This window comes from Neoarius graeffei, chromosome 3 (assembly GCF_027579695.1).
Source record: "Neoarius graeffei isolate fNeoGra1 chromosome 3, fNeoGra1.pri, whole genome shotgun sequence".
NCBI classification, from domain to species: domain Eukaryota; kingdom Metazoa; phylum Chordata; class Actinopteri; order Siluriformes; family Ariidae; genus Neoarius; species Neoarius graeffei.
Genome location: NC_083571.1, coordinates 80950915 through 80974691, shown reverse-complemented (window position 1 = coordinate 80974691; position 23777 = coordinate 80950915). Strand labels below are relative to the sequence as shown.

Here is a 23777-nt window from a genome sequence, read left to right as displayed (position 1 = left end):
ATAAATCAATGTGAAATTTGTTTGGGAGCCAATGCAGTGTGATGTTATCGTATCTTCTGGTTCTGGTAAGGACTCTTGCTGCTGAATTCTGGACTAACTGGAGCTTGTGTATGCACTTATTGGAACATCCAGACAGTAAGGCATTACAATAATCCAAACTAAAGGTAAAAAAGGCATGAACTATTTTTTTTCTTAGTTTTATAGTGACGTATTTCTTATCTTAGCAATATTTCTTAGATGAAAGAAGGCTATCCTTGTAATACTATCTACATGAGCTTCAAAAAGGCTAGAGTCAAAAATCACACGTACATCTTTTACTGCTACACATGAAGAAACAGAAAGGCCATCCAGAGTTACTGTGTAATCAGAAAGCTTAATTCCATTTGCAAGTGGTCCTAGTACAAGTACTTCTGTCTTGTCAAAATTAAGTAAAAGAAAGTTAATAATAGAGTTGGGCCGGATACTCGGCTGAAATGAGTATCCGGTACGGATAAAGCACTTTTGCTGAGTACGAGTATTATACGAGTAATATGAGTCAATATCTGTGCTCGGACTGAATGAAAATCCTCACACAGCGTCGCAGCGCCCCTCCCCTACACACACCGCTCTGCTCACTCACACAGAGAACAGCTCTCTGTCTCTCCCTCAGTCACTCAGGTTTGTGGCTCTTTTCCGTTAATGTTTCGGGTTTCTTCAGCTTCAAGTTTTTTATTTCAGTTTGTTCTTACTTATAACCAGTTGAGTTCTGGTAAACGTGGGTTCGTTCAGACGTGGTCCTTGGTAGAAAGCGACTCGCGTTGCATCTCTGCCTGTCGGAGATTTTTTTTTCTTTTTTTAACTGTCGGTTAAAATTTTTTTTTTCACGCATTGAGTGACTCTTGCTGTAATTCATGTAAAAATAAAGGTAGTAGTGGTATAAGTATTACAAATTAAGCTACACACACTCTCTCTCTGCCGGTTGTCGGGTTTTTTTTTTTTAAACCGTCAGTTGGCTCTAACCAGTTTTATTTTACTTCACGCACTGAGTGTCTGACACTTTCTAGGTAGTAGTGGTATAAATAATATTACAAATTAAGCTACACACACCTGGTGTGGAAATTAAAAAAAAATAAAGAACCAAAAAAAAAAACACACTGATCATAAAAAAATTAAAAGTTAAAAAAAGAAAGTAATGAAAACTCTTGTTCATTACATTTCATTTCATAATTGCAACCGCATGCGTTGTATTCATTGTTGCAAAACTTGTTCTGTAAATAGTTTGTTTGCTATCGTGATCAAAACCATTGATCTGAAGCTCAATGCTGATGCTGTCCTGTAAATAGTTTTCTAATCAGCAATAAATCTAATTTCTGATCAACCCATATCAATTGCATGCTTAAAATAACATACTGGTTAAAGCCCCGCCCATTTCAAGACAACCAGACCCACTTCCGGGTTAAACCCCGCCCACTCCGAGTACGGATACAGAATTCATATGGTTAACAGATACAGACAATGCTGTACTCGCTCATCCCTAGTTAATAAGCATCCAGTGTCTAATTTCCTTCACACATTCCTCAATTTTATTAAGCTGGTGTGTCTCATCTGGCTTTGCAGAAACATACAACTGTGTGTCATCCGCATAACAGTGGAAACTAACATCATGCTTACGAATAATATCACCCAGAGGTAACACATATAAAGAAAGCAATGAGCCTAAAACAGAAACTTGTGGAACACCAAACTTTACCTTCGTATGTGCAGAGAAGCCACCATTTACATCAACAAACTGATAGCAATCAGTTAAGTAAGACCTCAGCCAGAAGAGGATCATTCTCGTAATTCAAAAAAATTCTAATCTATCAAGGAGAACAGTATGATCAGTGGTGTTGAAAGCTGCACGAAGGACAAGCAAGGAGACACAGCCCTGATCAGAGGTCAGTAGTAGGTCATTTACTACTTTAACCAGTGCTGTCTCTGTGCTATGATGAGGCCGAAATCCTGACTGATACATTTCATGAACATTATTCCTATGTAGGTATGAGCACGACTGCTGTGCTATAGCTTTTTCTAGGATCTTGGAGATAAAGGGGAGTTTGATATTGGCCTATAGTTGGATAGCTGACAGGGATTGAGGTCAGGTTTTTTTAAATCAGAGTTTGATAACTGCTAGTTAATGGATTTAGGTGCTTAGCTAGTGCTAAGGGAAGAATTTTTTTATTTTTAGAAGAGGTTCAGTTGCTTCTGGTATGTTTGAAGAATTGTGTAGGTAAGGGATCTAGAACACAAGTTGATGATTTTGATGAGGAAATTAGGGAAATTAGTTCAGTCTCTTGAAGGGGGTAAACATTTTAATCACTGATCTGATATTACTATATTGATATCTAGAAGGCTAGCTATCAAATTGTCTGGCTTTATATTTATAGTCTGAATATTTGTCTGATAGGGGTGGCATGGTGGTGTAGTGGTTAGTGCTGTCGCCTCACAGCAAGAAGGTCCGGGTTTGAGCCCCGTGGCCGGTGAGGGCCTTTCTGTATGGAGTTTGCATGTGCTCCCCGTGTCCACATGGGTTTCCTCCGGGTGCTCTGGTTTCCCCCACAGTCCAAAGACATGCAGGTTAGGTTAACTGGTGACTCTAAATTGACTGTAGGTGTGAATGGTTGTCTGTGTCTATGTGTCAGCCCTGTGATGACCTGGCGACTTGTCCAGGGTGTACCCTGCCTTTCGCCCGTAGTCAGCTGGGATAGGCTCCAGCTTGCCTGCGACCCTGTAGAACAGGATAAAGCGGCTAGAGATAATGAGATGAGACTTGTCTGATATTTTCAATTTTGCCATTGAAAAAATTCATGAAATTGTTGCTGATATATATTGATGGCAGGTATGCTTCTGTGGTGGTCTTATTCCTAGTTAATTTAGCGACAGTATTAAATAATCTAGGATTATTTTTTTAATTGTCTATTAATGTGGAAAGATGTGTTGATCTAGCAGCACTAGATCAAGAGACTTTCTATAGTTCAGGAGGCTCTTTTTCCATGCTAATTGGAATACTACCAATTTAGTTTGATGCCAAAAATGACAATAAAGCCACTTGACTTGACAGTAATCACTATATCCTGGACAAGGTCGCAGTGAGTCCAGAGCCTATCCTACACTGCAAAAAATTGAAAACTGAATTTGAGGAGAAAATTACTTAATACTAATAATGAAATTATCTTGCTGCATGGACAGATATTTTTACTTGATAAGACATCTTAGAGGGGCGGCACGGTGGTGTAGTGGTTAGCGCTGTCGCCTCACAGCAAGAAGGTCCTGGGTTCGAGCCCCGGGGCCGGCGAGGGCCTTTCTGTGTGGAGTTTGCATGTTCTCCCCGTGTCCGCGTGGGTTTCCTCCGGGTGCTCCGGTTTTCCCCACAGTCCAAAGACATGCAAGTTAGGTTAACTGGTGACTCTAAATTGACCGTAGGTGTGAATGTGAGTGTGAATGGTTGTCTGTGTCTATGTGTCAGCCCTGTGATGACCTGGCGACTTGTCCAGGGTGTACCCCGCCTTTCGCCCGTAGTCAGCTGGGATAGGCTCCAGCTTGCCTGCGACCCTGTAGAAGGATAAAGCGGCTAGAGATAATGAGAGATGAGATGAGACATCTTAGAATAAATTGGTTGTAATCTAGAGCTAGGTTTAATAATCTCAGAATTGGTGTCTTGTATTCTTCTAATAGGAGATGCTAGATCTTTTCAACTATTTTCAAGATATTTTCACTTGCTAAGATATTTTTTGCAGTGTGGAAGTATACCTGAAGTAGAAGATAGTGATGATCCCATAACATGATCTTTCACTTGCAAATTAGTAGAAATTTACATGATTTAATTAGTATGAAAAGTCATAGAACAAATAAAAGAATGTTATCCTTGCTTCACTATAACCTCATCATATCATAACATTAGCTAGCTTATTAATTCAATTATATTTTGTGTCACTCAACAGTTTCCGTGTTGATTTAGGTGTACGTTTAACCTCCTTCATTATTGAAAGCCCCATTTATTGCCAAGTCTTAGCAACCTCCAGGCAGTAGAAAATCAGTATTTGGTCAAATAAACTCCCAGTACTTAGCAGAATTCATGGTGCCATCAGTCTTCACAAGAGCTCCTGGACCATTATGTCCCAAACAGAATTATTGTAAGATATTAAACCCCTGATGAACTAATAGTAATTATACAACAATTTACAATTAAATATTACAGGGTAAATAAAAATGCAGAGTTACTTTCATATTCTCCAGAGGTTTATGTATAACAGATTAATTTATTTACTGCAGTTACATGAATATGCTAAATATATGGAAAATACAAACCCAATCATTTAAAAATGTTAGGCTACAAGCTCCGCATTCACAACCTCAAGCTGTGTTCACATGCACAATTAATAATCCAACTTGCATGTTAATCTGAATAATAATAATAATAATAATAATAATAATAATCTAGACTACACATCTAAATCAGATTAAAGTTTTCCAGTTGAGGTTTTAACTTAATATTAAATTTGAAGTGGTGGATAATCCAATTAACTATTCATTAGAAGGAAAAGTAATTGTTAAATAATTTGAATCAGACAACTTTCATAAGTGTGTGCGGTGCCCTGTGATGGACTGCATCCTGTGCAGATGTGTTCCTACACTGTTACATTCTTCTCTTACTTGCACTCTGATCTGGCTTTAGTGAACAAAACTTAATTATGCAGCTTCTTTTGTGAGAGATGCTATTACTGTATTTACTCACCACCTCGAGGATATATTACCATGGAAGCTGAGACGACCTCTAGCCCAGGAAAGGGATCTTGTAGATGAATTTATCTTTTTGATTTATTGTTAAATAATCTGTGTAATAAAATGGAATTATTAAAAAGCATTAGAGAAATCAGAACAAAAAGAAGTGCAATGGCATCTCTTTGGAGTCTTTCTATGGTAGACTTCCACTGCATTCCAGTACTTTTTAAAGATCCCATAGTCCACTTCATCCTCCTAATTCGCTCTTGGAAGAATTCCTGTTGCTTCTAGATCGTAATGGCCAAATCAACAACTTGTTCAAGTTGCAACATTTTCCCAACTTTGCATTTTGACTTCAAAACAATTAACTATCAGACAAACCTGTTTACTAGTGTAAGCATTACTTTACCCAAGGGAGTTAACAATCTAATCCATACGTAAAGCAGGAAGGAACTTGACTGTGTAAGTTTCCTAAGAAAATTTCAAATTCCAAGTGAGTGAGTGTCTTGAAACCTGTAGTTCACGCTGCAGACTTCAGCTTTTGACACAAGAGGTCCCCAGCACTAAAGACATCCTACATTAATGTACTGTCTACCAGTATATCAATGGTTCTCCAACTTTTTATAGCCAGTACTCTTTTACTAGAAAATACATTTCACAGTTCTGAACATAGCCAAATCTTTGAATTGATAAGTTAATTTTTACAAATATGTACAGTTATCATATATTCAGTTATTGGAGCCATGGAGGTTCTTTTTATATCCACCATTATCAACGTTATTATATTAAGTTTTATTTGTTAGCCTGTTTGACAGATCATTTGAAATGAATGATTTAATCCAAGACTCAATAATTCCAAACTAGTAAATAATGTCAAGTTTACCTGAATGTGTTCTGTCTATGGAAAATTTGAACTGCTGAGGTTTGGACTAAAACCATTCAATTCAAGCCAAAAAGGCTAATAAGAAGCCTTTATTTGTCACACATACACTCAAGCACAGACTTAAGCACACAGTGAAATTCCTCCTCTGCATTTAACCAATCTGAGGCAGTGAACACACACACACACACACACACACACACACAAGTGAGCAACGAGCACACACACACCCAGAGCAGTGGGTAGCTATGCTACAGCGTGTGGGGAGCAATTAGGGGTTGGGTGCCTTGCTCAAGGGCACTTCAGCCCAACCTCAGGCCATGACTACCCCATGTTAACCTAACCACAGGTCTTTGAACTGTGGGGGAAACTGGAGCACCCGGAGGAAACCCACACAGACATGGGGAGAACATGCAAACTCCACACAGAGAGGCCCCATCGGCCACTGGGCTTGAACCCAGAACCTTCTTGCTGTGAGGTGACAGTGCTAACCACTACACCACAATGCTGCCCTCAATAATTAATATAATAACTTTGAAAATGGTGGATTATGGGTGGTGAGTTGTTAGCACAGTCAGAAGGTTTTGGGTTTGAACCTGCTGGTCAACTTGGGCCTTTCTGTGTGGAGTTTGCATGTCCTCCTCATGCCTGTTCGTGCTCCGGTTTCCTCCCACAGTCCAAAGACATGTGGATTAGGTCAACTGGGTACTCTAAATTGCCCATAGTTGTGAATGCGAGTGTGAATGGCTGTCTGTCTCTCTATTTAAGCCCTGGTGATATATTGGTGACCTGTCCAGGGTGGACCCCAGCTCACCCACGAGCCTAAATAGGAAAATCGATATAGACAGTAGATGGATAGATGGTGGATTGTATTTCAATCACTGTAACAAAACTTAAAAAAAAAAAATGACAGCCCCTGGTTCTGCTTCATGGACCCCTGGGGTCCCCAGAACCCATGCAAAGAACCATTGACATACAGTATAACCCATCTTTAGCAAATTAGCCTACTGGCCTTCACCTTAAGATTATTGACTCCACCATCCAAAACTTGTACAAGGTACAAAATTGTGATATCATTATCTTTATTAAAACACACACACACACACACACACACACACACACACACACACAAACCAGTAAATGTCTATAAAGGTCTATTTTCCCCAAAATATTAGAAAATTAGAAATGGTAACATTCACAAAAAAAAAAGGAAAAAAAAGCACCAAAAGATCATTTTCAGACTATTTGGGTGACAAAATTATTGCTTAGACTGTATCTGTTGCACAATAATACTGTATAAAAACTATTGCCATTTGAAACAAAAAATATATGTGGCACATACTGTACATAGTGATTCAAACTGATGATCTAAGTTCAAAGGTCAAAAAAAAAAAAAGGAACCGGCAATGTCCCTGCAAAATTACCATTTAATGAAGCAAGTCCAGTGGCTTTATGGGGTCTGTTTTCTTTTCTTTCTCTTGGGTTAATGTAGCTCAAGAGGTCCATATTTGGTCTCACAACAATCACAGTGAAAAATAATATCCAAAATGTTCCTTATGTTCCTCTCATGAACTCTCAAAAACAATGTGAACTTCAAAGCTGCTGTAAAAGTTCACTTAAAAGCAGTTACAAAACCAACAGCAACACCCTGACAGTTCTAAGGTTTACAGAAATATGCTTTCTCATAGCTTCTGCCATTTATGATCTGAATTGTCTCATTCAGAGCACACATGTTTGTTTTTGCTCATTTAAAATCACTGCAAGTTGCTAATTCATTTTAATTTCCAACTTGCTTGTCTAAAAACTGTAAAAGCAGTGATTTGGGGTGTTGCACAGATCCCACAACATATTCTGGATGTTGAGTCTCCTCAAGGGAGCTTCCTGGTTACAATTTCAAGACTAAACCATTGAGATTGTACAAACTTCTTTTTGTGTAAAGTCCTTATTAACACTGATAAATGTTTCTGAAACTGGAATGTTAGAGTTCAAGTCCTTTCTTTGTTCTAACAGGTGGCACAACAAACCTGAATATAACAAATAATGCATCATGTGTCACCCAAGGGTGTTGCTGCAACTCGGCAATGTAATGTATTTTTCAAAAAGTACTTCAAGTTGGCACATCTCCACTTTTCCTTTTCTAAGTATAACATTCCACTCTTATAACATAGCATCTGCATTCTCATACAGCAGCATGCCACTGAACATGGTAAGAGGTTCGACAGAATCAGCCAGTTTCCCTGTGACCAGGTCAATGTACACAGTGTCTCCCACCTCTAGGGGAAGTATGATGTTGAAAATGACAAGAGATCCTGGAGCATTTCTTGCTTCAGCTATAGGTTTCTCCAAACCCTCTGGCTGGTATCCTGTTGAGTCTCCACGCGCAATACCGTAGTTAGACTTCGACAACACTGCCTCTATTTTCATGTTCTTCTGACCAGTCAGGACTGCGCTGAAGTAATAACGTCCGCTCACCGGTGCTGTAAATATGCCTGTTAAAATATTCACATCTAGTGTTAATAAATTATATTATTTAATCCGTTACAATTATCAAGTGGTGCTTGAAATTTTGTGAACCCTTTAGAATTTTCTATATTTCTGCATAAATATGACCAAAAACATCAGATTTTCACACAAGTCCTCAAAGTAGATAAAGAGAACCCAGTTAAACAAATGAGACAAAAATATTATACTTGGTCATTTATTTGTTGAGGAAAATTATCCAATATTACAGATCTGTGAGTGGCAAAAGTCTGTGAACCTCTGCTTTCAGTATCTGGTGTGACTCCCTTGTGCAGCAATAACTGCAACTAAACGTTTCCGGTAACTGTTGATCAGTCCTGCACACTGGCTTGGAGGAATTTTAGCCCATTCCTCCATACAGAACAGCTTCAACTCTGGGATGTTGGTGGGTTTCCTCATATGAACTGCTTGCTTCAGGTCCTTCCACAACATTTTGATTGGATTAAGGTCAGGACTTTGACTTGGCTTTTCCAAAACATTAACTTTATTCTTCTGTAACCATTCTTTGGTAGAACGACTTGTGTGCTTAGGGTTGTTGTCTTGCTGCAAGGCGCACCTTCTCTTGAGATTCAGTCCATGGACAGATGTCCTGACATTTTCCTTTAGAATTTGCTGGTATAATTCAGAATTCATTGTTCCATCAATGATGGCAAGCTGTCCTGACCCAGATGCAGCAAAACAGGCCCAAACCATGATCTTACCACCACCATGTTTCACAGATGGGATAAGGTTCTTATGCTGGAATACAGTGTTTTCCTTTAAAATAATAAAACAGAGTGCCCACTCACACCTGATTGTCATCTCACTGATTGAAAACACCTGACTCTAATTTCACCTTCAAATTAACTGCTAATCCTAGAGGTTCACATACTTTTACCACTTACAGATACGTAACATTGGATCATTTTCCTCAATAAATAAATAAATGACCAAGTATAATATTTTTGTCTCATTTGTTTAACTGGGTTCTCTTTATCTACTTTTAGGACTTGTGAAGAAAATCTGATGATGTTTTAGGTCATATTTATGCAGAAATATAGAAAATTCTCAAGGGTTCACAAACTTTCAAGCACTACTGTAGAATATTGGCCAATTTACAATCAAATAGTTAACTCCTAAAGTCTGAGAAGCTAGGTTATCTTATTTGCTAGACAGTGATTTTGACAGCATGCCCACATACCTGTTTTCGGACTATAAGACATCCCTTCGTTGACGAAGACCTTGTTGAAGACAATGGTGCCTGCACCAACCTGTGGTTGTGCAAGTGCTGCTGAAAAGGACAGCCGCGGTACTTTTGCATCATCTCCTGGAGGACCTGTTGGGTAAAAATTACATACTTGTTATAAAGATGACTGTCATGGGATGTGTCAAGTTTTTTCAATGAGAAAATATTTGAGAATAGGAATAATTCAAGGAAATTATGGAAGACCTTAAAGCTTGTGGGATATAGTAATAGAGTTAAAACAAAATCATTGAATCTGAGTTTGGATATCGGAGGGAAAGTCATATCTGATAAATCTGAAGTGGCCAATAATTTGAACAACTATTTTACAACTATAGCCAACACATTAGTAAAAAAGTTGCCCAGCCAAATGGGACTATATGACTCAGTTTTTTTACAGTCATTTTATCAGGGTAAGGGAGCCTCGGCAGACTCATTCTCTCTGGTTAAGGTATCCAATGACAAAATTCTTAAAATGCTGAAAGGTCTCAATCCAAATAAAGCAACCGGGCTTGATAATATTCCTGCGAGATTTATTCAAGACGCAGCTGAAATTATTTCTCCATGCATTACACATATCACTAATTTATCCATTGAACAAAGCACTTTCCCTGTGGACTTTAAAAGGGCAAGAGTTATCCCTCTGTATAAGAAAGGTAGTAAATTAGAGCAGGGTAACTACCGACCAGTATCCATCCTATGTTGTATTTCAAAAATAATAGAGAAGGTTGTCTTTGAACAGGTTGACAGTTATTTGACTGCTCACAACCTTCTCTATGAGTTTCAATCAGGTTTTAGAAAATCTTATTCTACAGATACATGCTTACTTTATTTAACAGATTTTATTAAGAAAGAGATTGATGAAGGGAAATATTGTGGTATGATACTACTGGACCTTCAGAAGGCATTTGACACAGTCAATCATAATATTCTTTTAACTAAACTTATGGCTATGGGTTTTAGTAATGCATCTATTCAGTGGATACAGTCATATTTGGGCGGGAGGGATCAAGTAGTAGATGTTAGTGGAACCCTTTCCAAGCCCCTTCCTCTCTCTTGTGGTGTCCCCCAGGGGAGCATTTTGGGGCCCCTGTTCTTTTTGTTGTACATCAATGATATGAAGGCAGCTTGCGACTGCAATTTGTTACTTTATGCAGATGATTCAGCTCTCTTGGTATCCCATCATAATAAAGAAGTTGTTGAGCGAACACTTAGTTCTGAACTACAGAAAGTAAGTATATGGCTAGCTGAAAATAAATTGTCCCTTCATCTAGGCAAAGCTGAATCAATCTTGTTTGGATCCTGTGTAAAATTACAGAGATCACCAGGTCTGAACATTAAAGTAGGTAATATTGAAATTTTATCCAAGGACACTGTGTTGTATTTAGGATGTGTTCTTGACAGCAAAATGACAGGAGAGGGTATGGCATCCAGGGTTATTACAAAATTAAATCAGAAAATTAAATTCCTGGCAAGAATAACTAATTTTATCAACAGGGAAGCCATGGAGATTCTGGCAGGGGCCTTAGTTCAAGGACACTTTGACTATGCCTGCATCTCCTGGTACAACAACTTGCCTAAATTACTTAAAAAGAAGTTACAAACCTCTCAAAACAAATTAATCAGGTTGATTCTTAATCTACACCCACGCACCCATCTTTTACCTTGCCATTTCAGAAGCCTTAAATGGCTAACCGTAGAGGATAGAGTAACATATTTTAACCTGAATATGGTACATAGAATTATCAACAGTGAGACCCCAATCTATCTTAATTATTTTAACAGAGTAAATGAGGTGCATAGCTACTCCACAAGGAGAAGCTCCACTGATCTTGTTTTGTATAGATTCAATACGCGAATGGGTAAAAGTTCTTTTTTATATTTAGGGGCAGTCCTATGGAACAACCTACCTGACCATATTAAAAACATGGCATCCAATAGTACCTTTAAGTTAGCATTAAAAAAGTGGTTGTCTAGCAAAATGGCATAAAGGTAATTCAAATGTACTTATTTATTGTCTTTGTTATGTTTGTATGTATTGCATGTGTTATTTTTTTTTACACATACATCGTACACCATACTGATTTTAGTTGTACACTTTTAGACATTTTAATGTAATTTTTTTTTTTATGCATAAGGACCACAATGGAAATAAGTTCATCTGAGCTTTTTTGTGTTATCCTTTTGACATATGTGCAAGGTACATAAGCACCATTTACTTTTTTTTTTGTATCAACCTTGAGCAGTGTCAATAAATAAAATCAGACATAAATCAGAAATCAAATCAGTGTATATACCGGTAGCTGCCCCTGAGTACTATGATCTATACCACTTATCTGTCAAGGTTGCGGGGGAAGCTGGAGCCAATCCCAGCTGACTTTCAATGAAGGAAACCCTCAGCAGGTTGGCAATCTATCACAGGGCTAACACAGAGACGAACAGCCATTCACACTCACACTCACACCAGTGAGCAATTTAGAGTCACCCGTTCACCTAATCTGCATGTCTTTGAACTATAGGAGGAAACCGGAGCACCCAGAGGAAACCCACTCAGGCATGTGGGAGAACATGTGAACTCCACGCAGAAAGGTCCCAGTCAGCCACAAGGTTCAAGCCCAGAACCTTCTTGCTGTGAGGCAACAGTGCTAAACACTGCACCACCATGCCACCTGCTTGTTATCTAATATATTTCTCTGTCCTGGTTTGCACTGTGAGGTAGTGAAGTCTTACTTATGTCTTTAAGAGCATTTTCTTTCTTCTCTCTAAGTTTTCATTAAGGACTTCATCTGTGTGTCTGAGCAAGATAATGAATCAAAAAGATCAAAACACTAACCTTCTTCACCTCTTGGGCCTGCAAAGGCAAGACAGACATTTAATGATACAATTAATTTGAGCTGAAATAAAATAAAAATAAATAGTAAATAAAACAGTCATGGAGTTTCAGTGACATTTGATGTATCAGTCTTGTTTTTACCTGGCTCACCAATTGGTCCCTCTTTCCCTGGTATTCCCTGGGGACCTTGTCTGCCCGGTGGCCCTATTGGACCCTGTAAACCTTGGTGACCTCTCTCTCCTTGTGGCCCAGGAGGTCCTGGAATAAAACAAACATAATTTCTATTACAAATTCTTTACATGTCATCATAGTTGTTTAAAATGTCCTGTGGTAACAGGATTAAACACAATATTAAATGTCTGTGGGTGGTAGAAATGGGCAACTGGACTTGCTTGAAGATTCTTGAAAACGTTTCACCTCTCGTCCAAAAGGCTTCCTCAGTTCAGTCAGACAGAACTGAGGAAGCCTTTTGGACGAGAGGTGAAACGTTTTCAAGAATCTTCAAGCAAGTCCAGTTGCCCATTTCTACCACCCACAGTTTACTATGACCTGGATGATTGAGAATCTTCACAGAAATATTAAATGTCATTTTTAAAAATACTAAAAGCTTGATTTGAGACTGTACAGGATTTGTATCTACTGTATTTTAATATAGTAGCTTAACAAGCTATTTTTAATAGAGAGACAAAACATCTGATTCTTGGTCTAGGGTATGAATCTTCCATTCAGTTTGGAATATTAGTATGTCAATAGGGTTGTAGGCGATGCTCAATCGTGGTTAAATTGATTGTTCATTTTCTCATTTTGAGTAAGTGCTTAAATAGGGTCAGGGTTGTGTAGCCCATCACAGGGTTCTTCTAATTTTAAACTAAAAATCCATCCATTCTGATACTGCTTATCCATCAGGGTTGCAGGTGAGCTGGAGCCAATCCCAGCTGACTTTGGGCAAGAGGTGAGGTACACCCTGGGCAGGTCACCAGTCTATTGCAATAAATAAAGAGGCAAACAACCATTCACACCTATGGGCAATTTAGAGTACCCAGCTGACCTAATCTGCATGTCTATGGACTATGGGAGGAAACCGGAGCACCCAAAGAAAACCCACTCAGGTGGGGTTTACATTAGACCGTATCAGTGGATCATCAGATTAACGTTTTTAAAACAATTAGCGTGCACACAGCAACACCAATACACGATTCGCGTGCACACAGCAACACCCTGGGCAGGTCACCAGTCTATTGCAATAAATAAGGAGGCAAACAACCATTCACACCTATGGGCAATTTAGAGTACCCAGCTGACCTAGGTGGGGTTTACATTAGACCGTATCAGCGGATCATCAGATTAACGTTTTTAAAACGATTAGTGTGCACACAGCAACACCAATACACGATTCGCGTGCACACAGCAACACCAATACACGGATACGCTCGGCTCCGCAGGCATCCTGCGCTCCAAATCACTCCGCCCTGAACAGCGAGTGCCCTCTGGAGGGTGCGCACTCCGGCCCTGCGCAGCTCACAGAGCACGCGAGTGAAGTGCACGAGCCACGATTCGGGACTGAGCCGCTGTGTGTGTGATCCCAGTGCATATCACTTACCACTTGCAAGTGGAAGGATGGCAAGCCTAAAGACAATCATAACTACACAATGGGCAGTATTTGCAGTATTTTCATACTTTTATACTCTTTAATGAAAGGTGATACAAGGCGGAAGTCCGCGCCGTTTTTCAGCAGCCGCGTCACATGACCAACGCCAGCGAATCAGGAAGGTGGATGTCACAGTGACGTTGTCCAGTGACGATACCAGCTAGAGCTCAGCACAGCGTATCCGCGTATTCTCAATGTTTACACAGCACCGGACCAGACACGATCTAGATTGAATACGTGGACCCTGGCGGATTCCCGTTTCCCGGCGTTTCCAGGCAGTTTAATGTAAACGGACAGTGCATCCGCGAAGAAAACGAGACAGATACAGTCTAATGTAAACTTGGCCCTAATCTGCATGTCTATGGACTATGGGAGGAAACCGGAGCACCCAAAGAAAACCCACTCAGGTGGGGTTTACATTAGACCGTATCAGCGGATCATCAGATTAACGTTTTTAAAACGATTAGCGTGCACACAGCAACACCAATACACGATTCGCGTGCACACAGCAACACCAATACACGGATACGCTCGGCTCCGCAGGCATCCTGCGCTCCAAATCACTCCGCCCTGAACAGCGAGTGCCCTCTGGAGGGTGCGCACTCCGGCCCTGCGCAGCTCACAGAGCGCACGAGTATAGCGCACGAGCAGTGATTCGGGACTGAGCCGCTGTGTGTGTGATCCCATTGCATATCACTTACCACTTGCAAGTGGAAGGATGGCAAGCCTAAAGACAATCATAAGTACACAATGGGCAGTATTTGCATCAGTATTTGCAGTATTTTCATACTTTTATACTCTTTAATGAAAGGTGATACAAGGCGGAAGTCTGCGCCGTTTTTCAGCAGTCGCGTCACATGACCAACGCCAGCGAATCAGGAAGGTGGATTTCACAGTGATGTTGTCCAATGACGACGCCAGCTAGAGCTCAGCACAGCGTATCCGCGTATTCTCAATGTTTACACAGCACTGGACCAGACACGATCTGGATTGAATACGTGGACCCTGGCGGATTCCCGTTTCCCGGCGTTTTAATGTAAAAGGACAGTGCATCCGCGAAGAAAACGAGACAGATACGGTCTAATGTAAACTTGGCCTCAGATACAGGTAGAACATACAAACTCCACACAGAAAGGCCCCAGTTAGCCACGATGTTCAACCCCATAACTTTCTTACAGAATCACCATCAACTAAAAACCTTGTTACATATTGATATTGCTTAAAATTAAGTAGCTGCCCAGTACAGTATAATTTCATTTTTGTCAGATTTCTGTCTATAAAGGGCAGCCAAATTAATTCATTTATGTGAACTTATTATTTGTGAAGTTCTTAAGATACCTATATATCATTCATTAGAGGTTTTTCTCATAAGTACTAGTCTACATTGTGTAACATATACAGTGTACATTTATACAGTTATTAAACAGTAGGAGCCATTATTATATTTTCTAGTTATTATCGGGGCAGGATGGTGGTGTAGTGGTTAGCACTGTCACCTCACAGCAAGAAGGTCGAGCCCAGCAGCCAACGAGGGCCTTTCTGTGTGGAGTTTGCATGTTCTCCACGTGTCCACGTGGGTTTCCTCTGGGTGCTCTGGTTTCCCCCACAGTCCAAAGACATGCAGGTTAGGCTAATTGGTGGCTCTAAATTGACCATAGGTGTGAATGTGAGTGTGAATGGTTGTTTGTCTCTATGTGTCAGCCCTGCGATAACCTGGCGACTTGTCCAGGGTGTACCCCGCCTCTCACCCATAGTCAGCTGGGATAGGCTCCAGCTTGCCTGCAACCCTGTAGAACAGGATAAGCAGCTACAGATAATGGATGGATGGATGGATGGATGGATGGATGGATGGATGGATAGTTATTATCAGTTAAAATGTTTTGCTTCTAGCCCTGTGATGACCTGGCGACTTGTCCAGGGTGTACCCCGCCTTTCGCCCGTAGTCAGCTGGGATAGGCTCCAGCTTGCCTGCGACCCTGTAGAACAGGATAAAGCAGCTAGAGATAATGAGATGAGATGTTTTGCTTCTTATGCTTCAAGTTTTGTTTATGTATCAAATGACATAGCCACTATTATCATGATTTGTCTTTTTATTATTTCTGGGTACGTACCAGTAAAGTCATTTACAGTAAAGGTTTGGAATTCTTTCAGGAGGTCCAGTAGTGTAGAATTGAGATTGTTCATCTTGCCATGGATATTCTCCAAATGAAAACTCTCAATGTTGTGTATGGCCTCTCCCTGAGTAACGATGGTAGCATTGAGCCCATTAACACAGGTCCAAAGTCTAGAAACATGCCCACTTATTATATTCTTGACCTGCTGCAGATTCTCTGAGAGTGAGTCCAGTCTGCCACAAACATTTTCCATTTTCAAAAGCCTCTTTTCCAGCCCTTCACCAACATGTTTGCATTCACTGAGCTCCACCAGCAGATTGCTACTGAATTGCTGAATATTGTGAGTAATGTTCTTGAACTGTTCCTGACTGTCCTCTATGTGCTCATCCAACCCATCCTGGATCTTATCAATCTGTGAAAAGATTTTATTCTTCGAAGTACCCAGGTCAGTTATAGTGCTGTCATGTCTCTGAATGGTGTGACCTAGTCCCTTCAGGGTGTCATTGATAGAGCTGAAGGTCAGCTTGATTCCTGACAGCTCCCCTTGAATGGACCCGAGTTCCTTTCCCAATGTGCTAGTTATGACATTCTGACCATCAATGTGTTTCTGGTGTTCAGTCATACTATTCTGGCATTGGTTCTGGCATTCCTCCACATCCTCTTTAAGTTTGCCCACTTCCTCCTGCAAGTTGGAGCAGACCTGTGAACATGCACTTTCACCAGAGTTTAGTCTTCTGTGCAAGTTGGTGAATTCACCTTGATACTTCTCAAAGGTGCTGACGGTTGTGTTTCTCAACTTGCTGAGTTCATTCTCTATGTCACTGAAAGCAGAACTGCAAACACCACAGTTAATCCTTAATATCTCCACTTCTGTAACAACCTTATTAAAATTCTCACCATTCTCATCCAGCAGAGCCGTGATTTCCTGAATGCTGTGGTTTAGGTCTGAAATACGGTTCATTGTGGAGTCACCAGACACAGAGAGCTCTTTCAGCCTGGTGTCAAACCTCTGGATGTCTTCTTTGTTGGCAAGGACTTTCCACTCCAATGATTTCACCATATCCTCAGTCTTATTTCCTTGGCCCTGTGCTGCACATGTATTTGCACACAAAACCACTGCTGACGTCAACTTGTTGTCAAAGATAGACGTTTTGTTTTCCAACTTAGTTATGCGATCCTTGTGGTCATCGACGGAATCTTTTACATTCCTCATGTCCAGCTCAATGTTAGAAAGTCTAAAACCATGATCATGATTTTGATGAGTGACACTGTTCCGTATCTTGCTGATTTCTCTTTGCAGTAGCTCCTTCATACTGCTCTCTGTGTGAGTGCATTTTTGCTCAGCTTTCCTCACTGTTCCATTCAGCCGGCGCTCCAAGTCTCTCAGGCGGCTGTTTAGCTTTTCTCCTGATACCTTTCCTTGTCCTGTATTCCCAGAGGTTTCTTTCAACACTTTCTCAACGCGTTCATATAGGTTGTCATAGGATTCTACAGTGGAACTAACCTTCTTTTCAAGTACACCAACTCGCCTCTCCACGTCCACAATGGAGTCACAGCAGCTCTGAGAGCGGGCCAGCTCTCTCTGCAAGCCCTCCACTGTCTGCCTATGGTGCTGCTCCATGACACTTATGTGCTTTTCCAGAGCACGGATTCTCTCCCTGTCCTCCTGCTGCAGCTCCTGAATCCTCTCCACTCCACTCTGGCAAGCAGAGCAGGACAGTTTGATGCGAAGCTCTAGCTCCTGTAGAATCTCATCCTTCAGCATGCTGTACTGGCTTCCTCTGTCTAGCTCATTGCTGGCACTATTGCCACCGACCAGATGGTTGTTTATACTGATGAGGGTCCTGTCATGTATTTGTGTCATATTGTCAAGCAGATCCAGCTTGGTCTGAATGCTGTTAATGGTTTCCCTCATTTCTGGTTGGGCTGCATCAGCAGGGTTCTGACCACCAGTGTGGACTCCTTGTGACCCCTCATGTATTCTTTGATTCACTCCCTGTAAGGTGGACTGCATGTCATGGAGTTCTTTAGTCAAACTCTGAATCTTCTCCTCAAGTTGTATGATTTTATCACTCTCCCCTCTTCCTAAGGAAGGAAAAAAAACATTCACTAAATATGGGAACACCCTGACAATCCTGCAATAGTAACACACACTAAGCACTGTGTCGGGGCTATAAACACACAGTACACACAATACACCAACTCAGATACATTGAATTCTCATTGAATGTGTACTACTTGAAACCAGCATATTAATTTGCATGGTGGAGAAAAATGTCCTTTATGGTGGAGAATGGATGCAGAAAAGATGCCAATCATGATGATTATTCACACAGTTACCACAAATTTCCCATTTTATCGATATAGGCTCCACCCACATTGACTGCCACTTGATAAAGCACAGCTTATTTTGTACACGATGAGCTAGATATGGCCAATGTTTTGTTCCAACAACAGCAGAAAATTAAAGCCTAGGCAGAACTGCAAACGCAAAAATGGCTGTTTGAGCCACAAAAATATTAATCCTTAAATTTTCTTATTTTAAGTTTCATGTTCCAGTGTAGGAAATTGGATGCACAGCTTAATGTGACAATGGTATACTTGTTTAATTTGTTTACTTTTCCAATTAGTATGTGTTAATGGAGCAACTATCAAGTTTCTTCTAAGTAGAAGTTTACTTGGCCAATAAAAGGCTCTCTCATTCTGAGATTAAAAAACAACAACAAAACAAGTGTTGCCAGGCAAAACAAACCTTGCCTGGCAGCACTTATTTTATACCTATATGTTGATAATGGTAATATTTCTCAATCATCAGCTGTCAGATTATAATCCTATGAAAACCCATGACCTTCAGTTTGACCTTTCAAGGTCACTCAGTGATGCCAAATGAAAGCCTATATGGCACTTCCTATAAGTTGATAATGGTAAATATCTGTCTACCATCAACTATTTTCAAGTTGCAGCCCTCTGAAAATCTGTGACCTTAAGTTTGATCTTTCAAGGTCACTCAAGCTCAAAGATCATGGTGCCAAATGAAAGGCCATATGGGAGTTCTTATATGCTCATAACAGTTAACATCTGTCTATCAGCAACCGTTTTTGAGTTATAATGGACAATGTTATTTTGACCAAAAGGTTGACCTTTCCGGTGACCTTGAGCTTCACCTTGACCCGATTACTCCCAAAATTTAATCAGGTAATCTACGGACCATTGCCTACCTACCCTGAAAATTTTAAGTCAATCGATGCAACTGTCTAGATGCTAGATTGTTAACAGACAGACATACAAACAAAAACAGACAAACCGCACTGATTACAATACCTCTCCCCGCTTACTCCGTCACAGGCGAGGTAAAAACCAGATGAAGTCATGAAAATGTACAAGACTGATGTTCCTCTGCAAATTCTAATTACCATTCCAACTTAAATTATTGCAGAGATGATAATCTGCCAGTATAAGGAAAAAATAGTCTTTTTTTTGCTTTTTAATATGTAGAATATTGCAAATTGCTTGTTTGTATGAATTGGAAAAAGTACTTCTTGGCTGAACAATTCATACACTGGATGCGTTTTGAAAAAAGCTTTCTTTTTTTTTCCCAAATTAGATGCTTCTATAGATGTCAAGTGATGAAAAACAAAACTATTAATACAAAACACAGTTCAGGAGAAACTGAGGCCTCATTCACACCTGGCGTTAATATGTGTCCTGGATGATCCAATTGTAAGTGGACATCACTAAGTATAGTTGTAAACAGGGTCCAATGTGTCTCTTGATTGACCACGCAATCAAAGCATTTGAAACAGCCTGTAGAGATACAACCCCGATTCCAAAAAAGTTGGGACAAAGTACAAATTGTAAATAAAAATGGAATGCAATAATTTACAAATCTCAAAAACTGATATTGTATTCACAATAGAACATAGACAACATATCAAATGTCAAAAGTGAGACATTTTGAAATTTCATGCCAAATATTGGCTCATTTGAAATTTCATGACAGCAACATATCTCAAAAAAGTTGGGACGGGGCAATAAGAGGCTGGAAAAGTTAAAAGTACAAAAAAGGAACAGCTGGAGGACCAAACTGCAACTCATTAGGTCAACTGGCAATAAACCATTAACATGACTGGGTATAAAAAGAGCATCTTAGAGTGGCAGCGGCTCTCAGAAGTAAAAATGGGAAGAGGATCACCAATCCCCCTAATTCTGCTCCAACAAATAGTGGAGCAATATCAGAAAGGAGTTCGACAGTGTAAAATTGCAAAGAGTTTGAACATATATTCATCTACAGTGCATAATATCATCAAAAGATTCAGAGAATCTGGAAGAATCTCTGTGCGTAAGGGTCAAGGCCGGAAAACCATACTGGGTGCCCGTGATCTTCGGGCCCTTAGACAGCACTGCATCACATACAGGCATGCTTCTGTATTGGAAATCACAAAATGGGCTCAGGAATATTTCCAGAGAACATTATCTGTGAACACAATTCACCGTGCCATCTGCTGTTGCCAGCTAAAACTCTATAGTTCAAAGAAGAAGCCGTATCTAAACATGACCCAGAAGCGCAGACGTTTTCTCTGGGCCAAGGCTCATTTAAAATGGACTGTGGCAAAGTGGAAAACTGTTCTGTGGTCAGACGAATCAAAATTTGAAGTTCTTTATGGAAATCAGGGACGCCGTGTCATTCGGACTAAAGAGGAGAAGGATGACCCAAGTTGTTATCAGCGCTCAGTTCAGAAGCCTGCATCTCTGATGGTATGGGGTTGCATTAGTGCGTGTGGCATAGGCAGCTTACACATCTGGAAAGACACCATCAATGCTGAAAGGTATATCCAGGTTCTAGAGTAACATATGCTCCCATCCAGACGACGTCTCTTTCAGGGAAGACCTTGCAATTTCCAACATGACAATGCCAAACCACATACTGCATCAATTACAGCATCATGGCTGCGTAGAAGAAGGGTCCGGGTACTGAACTGGCCAGCCTGCAGTCCAGATCTTTCACCCATAGAAAACATTTGGCGCATCATAAAACTGAAGATACGACAAAAAAGACCTAAGACAGTTGAGCAACTAGAATCCTACATTAGACAAGAATGGGTTAACATTCCTATCCCTAAACTTGAGCAACTTGTCTCCTCAGTCCCCAGATGTTTACAGACTGTTGTAAAGAGAAAAGGGGATGTCTCACAGTGGTAAACATGGCCTTGTCCCAACTTTTTTGAGATGTGTTGTTGTCATGAAATTTAAAATCACCTGATTTTTCTCTTTAAATGATACATTTTCTCAGTTTAAACATCTGATATGTCATCTATGTTCTATTCTGAATAAAATATGGAACTTTGAAACTTCCACATCATTGCATTTCATTTTTATTTACAATTTATACTTTATCCCAACTTTTTTGGAATCGGGGTTGTATATGAGAGAGGATTCTCCCAGGATCTGAGGCTTTTTCTCCCCTTGAACCCTAGGGACAGTCATTATTCCCCCAAGGACTACCGTGTTACTTTTTGCTCCTGGTGATTATTGTGTTCATTGTTTGCATCTGTTCCTTGTCAGCCCCTGTATATACGGTAAGCCCTCATTGAATTACTCTCTCTGCGCAGTTATTGGGTTTTCTCCTGTTGCATGTGCTTGTGGGTTTTTATATAGAGAGCTCTGGGTGGGACTTAAGAGACCACTTTACATTTTCTTAAATCAGTAAGAAAAAAATCTGCAATTCGGTTTGAACTGTTCTTGTGGTTTAACGGGTTTAAGGACTGAGCCTGTGACCCAGGTTCAAATCCCATTCTAGGATCTCACCAGTCATAACAGATTCACAGGACATTTCTGCCTTAAAACAAATAGAGAAGAAGACTGATGTAATAAATGTGCATGATACCCTTCCTCCAGTGGAAATAATGATGTAAATGATGATCAAAAGTGCTCACTGGAGGCATGTTTAAAATGCCAGGGTTAAACGCCTGTGTGTTTCAGTTGTCCACCTGTGATCAGATCACTCTAGACAGATGTTACAGTAATACCAGGTGTGGAGCAGGGCCTAAATAGCTAATTCACCAATTACATTTGGTCACCTAAAATAGTATATTATAAAGGCCAATTCACCCACTACATGTATACCCACAAATATTAACATTCTCTGTTTATGTGTAAGCTAAAGTACAGAGGTAAAAATGTTCAGCAGTATCATTTCTCTACCTTCTCCACCTCTCTCTTCATTCCCAGTACTCGATCCAGGTGTAGAAGGGCTACTATCGGTGAACTGCGAGTCACCATTGGAGCCTTTGCTGCAGTCTTCACCTGAGTAACCATTACAACACTTCCACTCCATATCTGTCACCATTTTGTAAGCAATCTTATACTTTGGTCTTCTGTATGTCCGATATCTGTGAAGTAAAAAAGTTAAAGATTTGAACACGTTCAGTGAACAGAAAAAGGCTGTCCAGTCAATAGGTGATTGGATTTAAGTCCTAAATAATACCAAAGTTGTCATAAGATGTCAGGTTAAACATCTTGTATTGTATGTTGCAATGAGGGGGAAAAAAAAAAAAAATATATATATATATATATATATATATATATATATATATATATATATATATATATATAAAACTGCTTGAATTCTTAGATCAGAGAAATGGTCATAACATCCTAATTAATGTGCATCTCTATTGCTAGTAAAATTTTGTTCTTAGGCTGCTCAGATACAAAAAGACAGTTCAAACAGGAGCAGTTTTAAAAACTATAAGAGTTTAGTTGAAAAGCTTCAAAATGCAACTATGAAGAGTAATGTAAGAAATGTACTTCATCTGGTCAATAGAGAATGCCTTTATTGTCACTGCACAATGTACAACAAAATTTAGTTCATCATAGGAGAGCAAAGCCTATGTGCACACCACTACTCTTGGGCACTTCAGCCCAAGGCCGTCCCATGTTAACCTAACTGCATGTCTTTGGACTGTAGGGGGAAATCCACCCAGACACGGGAAGAACATGCAAACTCCACACCGAAAGGCCCCCGTTGGCCGCTGGGCTCGAACCCAGAACCTTCTTGCTGTGAGACGACAGTGCTAACCACTTACACCACTGTGCCATCCTATAGTGAATACACAATTTAAAAATGTACAATTCCTCTTTACATGCAAAGTCATTGCTCTGTGAGGACACTAAAGAGACCACAAGAGAGGCATAATGGCCTGTGGGAGCAATATTTCTTACAATCAGAGCAATACTTACACCACAACCCGAGAGCACTGGCCCCAACCACAATGCTGGTAGTCAGGCTTCACGTAGGTCTCTACTCCATCCTCCATAACACAGCTAACAGATTTCATCACCACATAGGCACACCAGTTCCTGTTGAGAGACATAGCACAAAGAGAAAATAATACAAATTACTGCTACTGTTGAATATATACACACATACACACCAACCAACACACCCACACAAGTTAAGAATAATCAGCATCCTGTTACTTTCTTATTCCTCAACTCTGATTAGAGATGGCTGACAAAAGGTCACAGCAGCCATTTTGTTTTATCCCAGAGGAGACACAGCAAGCAGAAGCAAAGATCAACCCCAGGTGGACACTAGAGCTTGAGCCACTGGCCTTTATCCCTCAGACAGGATTTAAGTGCCTTATGGTCAACATATTAAATATAATTATTATTATATATGGCAAAGAAGCATGCCAGGAGTGAAGTCATAAAAGTTGCAACAAGGGTTTCTGTCTGGCTGCATCATTATCCAAGATCTGCTTCGGTGAGGCACAACTGCTATACATAATAGTTAGTGGATTATGTTTGGTTCATCATGC

At 40.2% G+C, this 23777-nt stretch overlaps 1 protein-coding gene across 1 annotated transcript in view; it reads right to left on the bottom strand.

Moving 5' to 3' along the window:
• Nucleotides 1–6729: 6729 nt before the first annotated feature.
• Nucleotides 6730–23777, bottom strand: part of emilin1a (elastin microfibril interfacer 1a) — a 40179-nt gene continuing 23131 nt past the window's right edge. The window contains exons 2-8 of the mRNA XM_060917452.1: nucleotides 23197–23316; nucleotides 22159–22346; nucleotides 15955–18042; nucleotides 12337–12453; nucleotides 12196–12213; nucleotides 9321–9455; nucleotides 6730–8109 (exon numbers count right to left, since the gene is read on the bottom strand). Of these exons, the coding sequence (XP_060773435.1) occupies nucleotides 7778–8109; nucleotides 9321–9455; nucleotides 12196–12213; nucleotides 12337–12453; nucleotides 15955–18042; nucleotides 22159–22346; nucleotides 23197–23316 (2998 nt within the window). The 3' untranslated portion in view covers nucleotides 6730–7777. The remainder of the gene's footprint in view (nucleotides 8110–9320; nucleotides 9456–12195; nucleotides 12214–12336; nucleotides 12454–15954; nucleotides 18043–22158; nucleotides 22347–23196; nucleotides 23317–23777) is intronic.